Genomic DNA, 6,000 nt, shown 5'->3' with positions numbered 1-6,000 from the left:
AAACAGCCAGGGTTGAGAACTGCTGAGTTAGACGTGGTTTATTTGGTACAGATTCTGTGTCTGGCACTGTGCCCGTGTGGTCAATGCATTAATGATCAGGCTGCTCTCTGAGAACCTCAAACATACTGCTCGACTCATAGAAATGGCCCATGCGACCACTGCTTACTTCTTAATAACATCTATACATATATATAATTATTGTTCATATTTCAGGGCAGACACGCCCACCTTCCCTCATCTTGGCTTTGTTGGTTTCAAATCACCAAGCCTTCTAGGTCCACAGTTTCCTCTACTGTAAAAGAAAACGTTGCAGCTGGGGAGCCCCAAGGCACATCTGAGCCCTGATATTCAGGAGATTGGGGTGGACTCAGGCGTCTGACTTGGCTTTTTGTGTTGTCCCGGCAGAGGTGGCCAGAGTCACTTCACAGGAGCCAAGAATAGGAAGAAAGGGAAGATGTCACACCCAGTGCCAGCACTGTTGGTAGCTCTTCTTGGGGGCTGGGGAGCAGTGCTGGGCCCCGTGGGGCACCGACCTCCCTACAGGTGGCTGCCGATGTGTCGGTTTTGTCTTGCAGACATGTACCGCGCCCTGTGTGGTTTTCTAGCCCAAGAGACCGACTGTGTGCTGCTGTCGGTTGGGTGAATTGTTGGAGAAAGTCGGTGGGTGTTCGGTGGGTGTTACCTGGGTGACAGAAGGGAGGGGTTGCAATTATACCCCAATAAAGATGTTAAAAAAAAAAAAAAAAAAGAAGGGAGGGGTGAGGCCTTGGATGATTTGCAGAACAGAGGGAGAGGAGGTCCTAGGCCCCGAGAGAGGCACTCTTGCACATGCATCCATGGAGCCAGGCGCAGCATCGTTCAAAACAGCCCAGACCCGAAACAACCCAAATGCCCCTTGACGGGGAGTGCATGAGTCAACTGTGATAGTCAGTGTTACATTGCATAGCTATTAAGGCGTTATGGGATATGACAGAGCTGTTCAAGTAAGGCATACCATACTGTGGATGAATATTGACAGTATAAAATTCAGTGAAAAAATTTTCCAAAAATTACATAAAGCCAGATACTTTGTCTACAAAATTAAAAACAATTAAAATCATAATAATACTTTTAAGGAATATACATGGATACAATGGAACTATGTAAAAAGGAAAGAAAAGGAGTGATGGATGCGGGATTCAAGGTAACCGTTCTCTCAGACTGGGAAGGCAGCGAGGTGGGATGGTGGTGGGGGTATTAAGGGCTTGGCTGAAGGTCCTGGTCAAGGTCCTGGCTGTGGTTTGGGGCGATGATGCCGCAGGTGCTTTTTGCATTGTTGAAACTAATACCTTCAAGTCCCAGTCTGGGTTTAGGCTGGGTTCGAGTCCCGGCACGTGGGTTCAAGTCCCAGTCTGAGGTGCATGGTTTCAATTAGGCCTGGGACAAACTTTAAAATATTTGTTTCTAGGCTTTTTTTTTTTTTTTTTTAGCTTGGGGCCATTTTGACTTAAAAAATAACTTTTTAGCTTCATGCTTTCCTTTAATGTTATTTGAAATAACTGAACAAAAAACTCGAATTAATTAATGTTTAAACGTGTCTTTGGGAACTAATAAATATTAATATTATTAATATTAAAAAAACCCTAGTACCTAATGGACTTATGAACTAACTAGCTAACAAATTAACTGCTGGCCATGCAGGGACCAGTGTTGGGAGCGTCTCAAGAAAACCATGACTCAGGGCACCTGAGGTTCTTTGAAAAGAGGAGAGGGGGAGCTTTTCAGTGGATGGAGGAGGCCATGGGTACCACTCACCAGAATTCCGGTTCTTAATCCAACAGATTACAGCAATTTACAGGGAAACAGTTTAGAGAAGGCAAGTGAGAGGAACTAAAAACTGCCATTTTAGGTTCAACCTCTAGAACAAGCTCCCTCATACAACTTACTTAAAGTAACTTCCTTAGCATCTCTGGTTTTCTTGATGAGACTGAGGAAGACAGCATCTTTCCAGGATCCATCAACGTACCTCCCAGCCGGCTGAGTCTTGTGTCTGAAATTCCACCATCAGAGTTTCCGCCAGACTCTACATCTCTGAAGGGTGATAATAAAAACATCTCTTGAACGCATAAAGGTGTTAATAAGCACCTCTGTTAATACCCTGTAGGAAATTGTTGAGGATATTGTTATTCTAGTTAGCTGAAAAGACCTAGCACGCAGGCCAGACTGGTTTTGATCGACAGGCTGGTGGAGGAAGAAAGGCAGGTAAGGTTCTTCAGGCTTCCAGCGGGCTGCAGGTGGATGGTGCCTGTGAGGAAATGCCCCGAGAGCACTGTACAGGGGGAAATGGTCAGGAGCTGGGTGCCCCCTGATTCCTCATCAAGACATAATGGGGTTTCTTAAGTAAGCTCCTGGAGGAGATCAACCTTTCAACTGTTTGGTTCTGTAGAGCCTTCACCCCTGTGGTGGATGGGCAAGAGAGAGTCCAAGGAGGCATGGGCATTTCTGCTTCCTTCTGGCAGGTCTGCGTTGTGATCTGCGGAGACAGTGCTGGGGCAGGGATTGCGACCTTGACCTCTCAGACCTTGGTGGGCAGATCTGGTCTTCCTCGGATCCGGGCCCAGGGCCTGATTTATCCCATTGTCCAACTCATTAATTTTCGGCTGCCATCCTTTTTGCAGAACCAACAAGTCCAGTTCCTCACCCGGAAGTTCATGATGCGTGTTTAAATACGTGCTTATCGACTTCTCCTGGTGAGATGCCATCTTGAGTGGTGCTTTTATTCCCCCAGAAGTCTGGAAGAAGTACTGGAAGTGGGTCAGCGCGGACAACGTACCCAAGAGATTCAAGAAGACAGACTACCAACCTGTGTTTCCTGCCCCTTTCAATGAGGCTGCCTATCTAGGAAACAATCCCTTGCTGGATGTGGAACATACACCCCTCATAAAGGTTGATGAGACCATTACCCAGCTTCCTAAGGCCTTCCTGGTGAGCTGTATGACATCCTCCATGATGACATCTTGCTCTATAAGAAGTGCTTGGAGGACCAGTGGGTCCCCGTGACGTGGTACCACGTGGAGGATGGCTTTCATGGATCTCTGATATTATTTGATTGGAAGCCTTTCTCTTTCCCATGCTCCCTGAAAATTGTGAATGCTATAGTCAGTTGTATAAAGAGCACACTGTAACCCTGGGGCCCTGAGTAGGGCATAGCAAGTATGGTCTCTACTACGTGCTGAGTCCTTTGATGAACTGTATTTCATTGATTAAGGAGATGCTAAGTCAGGGCTTACCCTGCAGGGGAAGGATGAGAAGTAAGCTAAGAATAGTCTTGCCTAGTGTTTGAGAAAATCCAAACTGTGTCTGTTTCCTTTCAGTGCCAGCAGTGTTCAATTCTGGATCTAGCAACATTCTCTAACATTCTCATTCGGGTGAAATAAATAGTCAATGGAGAAAACAATGCCTTTAAAATTTCTCAAAGCTCTAACACACAAGGCCTCTTCAGAATGAATGCCAACAGCTGGCCATACTGTCCGTCGTGGGTATATACCCATAATGCTGAAGCATTGCTTGGGGTCAGGTCCCTGTTGGAGGAGGGGGCACCTAATTGTTCCTAGGGCCAAAGGTCACCAACCAAATTCCTGCAGATTGGTTACAGATTGGTTCCAGTTGGCCTGAGAAATGCTGCTGCAGTGGATCTCTGCCCTCAGTATAGCTGCATTTGGGCTGGACTAAGGGGAAGTTTTGGAGGAGATCACTGGAAAGGGAGATGAAAGAAGAAGCAAGAGGAAGGCGGTGAGGAAAAGGGTGGGCTCTGGGGGCTGGGGACTTTTCCTGTGCTTAAGTCTTTAATCTGAATTCCAAAATTAGATCACTGGTTACCAAGAGGCAGGGTCTCAGAGCCAAGGCTGTCTTGGGAATCTCTGGGTGCCATCTGGGATACGGAAACTGCATTCCCTAAAGCAGTAAGGTGTCAGATTTCTTTGGTGCACTTATATATTGGTCCCACTTTTACAAAGAACCTTGCCTTCACTTAGCCCGCACCACTTTCTCTGCTCACAGAGAAAAGGAAGAGAATAACTGTATTGCATGCTGGGGGCAGTCCACATTAGCTTTTGCATTGGGCCTGTGTTTGCTAGATACATTTGTAGTAGCACTGGGCCTCTCTGCTGCCTAGTCCCACCCAAGTGCTAAAGTTGGAGAATCTCTCTTCTCTGCAACCATAGCATCTCTTGGTGCCAAGGACCTCACCTATGACTGATGGAGGAGGGAGTCGTGGATTCTTGCAGAGGGGACAGATATCTACATAAGCAGTTTGGACTGGGATCCTGGGAGCATGGACAGGCATCAAGATCCATGTGTTATATGCAAGCAGCTTTGATGGAAAAGTTTGTTAATTATCTATTGCTGTGTAACAACACTACCATGAACTTAGTGGCTTAAAACAACACACATTTATTATCTCACAGTTTCTGTGGGTCAGGAGTCTGAGAATAGCTTAGCTGCAATCAAGGTGTTGGGGCTGTGGTTTCATCTGAGGCTCAACTGGGGAGGGATCTACTTCCAAGCTCAGTCAGGTTGTTTGCAGAATTCAGTTTCTTGAAGTTGTAGATGGAGAGCTTCAGTTCCTTGCTAGCTGTTGGCCAGAGGCCTCTATTGGCTTCTAGAGCTTTTTGCATGTGATTTTCCCCCACATGGCTGCTTTCTTCTTTAAAGTGAGCAAGGGAGAAAGACTTAAGCAAGCTAGCCACTAAAATCTAAAGTAATTTAATCACAAATGTAATCACATACATGCCAACACCTTTGCCTTATTCTGTTAGTTAGAAGCAAATCACAGGTCTTGCCCACACAAGGGGATCACACAAGCATGTGAACACCAGGGGGTGGAGATCTTGGGGGCCACTGTAGAGTCTGTCCACCACATAAGGTGTCTCCAGAAGGGGATGGGAAGAACAGTCAACACAACTTCTCTGCCTAAGAAATACATTGGCTTGACTTTCTGGAGCTAGTGATGATAGTTATGGGCTGTACATTGAGACTCTTCCTCATAGGGTCCCCCAGGAGAGGTCCTCTCATCTCTCCCCAGTCCTAACTCCCATCACATCACCATCATCTGGTTTCCCCAGGGGGCAGTAATCTGGACCTTCCTCTAGTCTCTTCCCAGTCTATTTTTATGATAAACTCTATGCTCTTGCATTAATCAGGGTCCAATCAGGAGAAGGAAATCACACCACTCGTCTTCTTTTTTCCTTTGCAAGTCTTTATTAGCCTTAAGTACAATAAAATCTTCTGAAGACATTTTCTGACTTCAAGGATCTACTTAAAAATTACATCCAGGAACACTCATAGGAAATTGTGGACACACAAAGTATCTGGACAGCTAAATGTACCACAATAGAAGATTTGTTAAGTAAAAAGTCAAGATTATTGATTTTTTTTAAGGGGTGGGCAAAGACATAGGGCTCTTCTAGTCTAACTGATCATTAAAAATTTTTTTTATTGTAAAATAGTTGATTTACAATGTTGTGTTACTTTCTGCTATACAGCAAAGTGAATCAGTTATACATATACATATATCCACTCTTTTTCATATTCTTCCCATAGAGTTCATTACAGAGTATTGAGTAGAATTCCCTGTTCTATACAGTAGGTCCTTATTAGTTATCGATTTTATATATAGTTGTGTGTCTATGTCAGTCCCAACCTCCCAATTTATCCCTCCCCTCCTCTCCACCCTGGTAACCATAAGATTGTTTTCTCTATCTGTGACTCTATTTCTGTTTTGTAGGTAAGTTCTTTTATAGCATTTTTTTTAGATTCCACATACAATATCATATGATATTTGTCCTTCTCTGTCTGACTTACTTCACTCAGTATGATAATCTCTAGGTCCATCCATGCTGCTGCAAATGGCACTATTTCATTCTTTTTTATGGCTGAGTAATATTCCATTGTATATATGCACCACATCTTCTTTATCCATTCCTCTGTTGATGGACATTTAGCTTGCTTCCATGTCCTGGC

General features: G+C 44.7%; 1 protein-coding gene across 1 annotated transcript in view; it reads left to right on the top strand.

Moving 5' to 3' along the window:
• The window catches only part of LOC112402830 (arylacetamide deacetylase-like 4), a 10,692-nt gene extending 7,528 nt beyond the window's left edge, over positions 1-3,164 (top strand). The window contains 4 exon segments of the mRNA XM_024750005.1: positions 576-639; positions 2,426-2,695; positions 2,697-2,971; positions 2,974-3,164. Coding sequence (XP_024605773.1) covers positions 576-639; positions 2,426-2,695; positions 2,697-2,971; positions 2,974-3,164 — 800 coding nt within the window.
• Positions 3,165-6,000: the final 2,836 nt, after the last annotated feature.

The sequence above is a fragment of the Neophocaena asiaeorientalis genome, unplaced genomic scaffold (assembly GCF_003031525.2).
Source record: "Neophocaena asiaeorientalis asiaeorientalis breed wild unplaced genomic scaffold, Neophocaena_asiaeorientalis_V1.1 scaffold275, whole genome shotgun sequence".
NCBI classification, from domain to species: Eukaryota; Metazoa; Chordata; class Mammalia; order Artiodactyla; family Phocoenidae; genus Neophocaena; species Neophocaena asiaeorientalis.
This window is presented reverse-complemented; position numbering and strand designations above follow the sequence as displayed.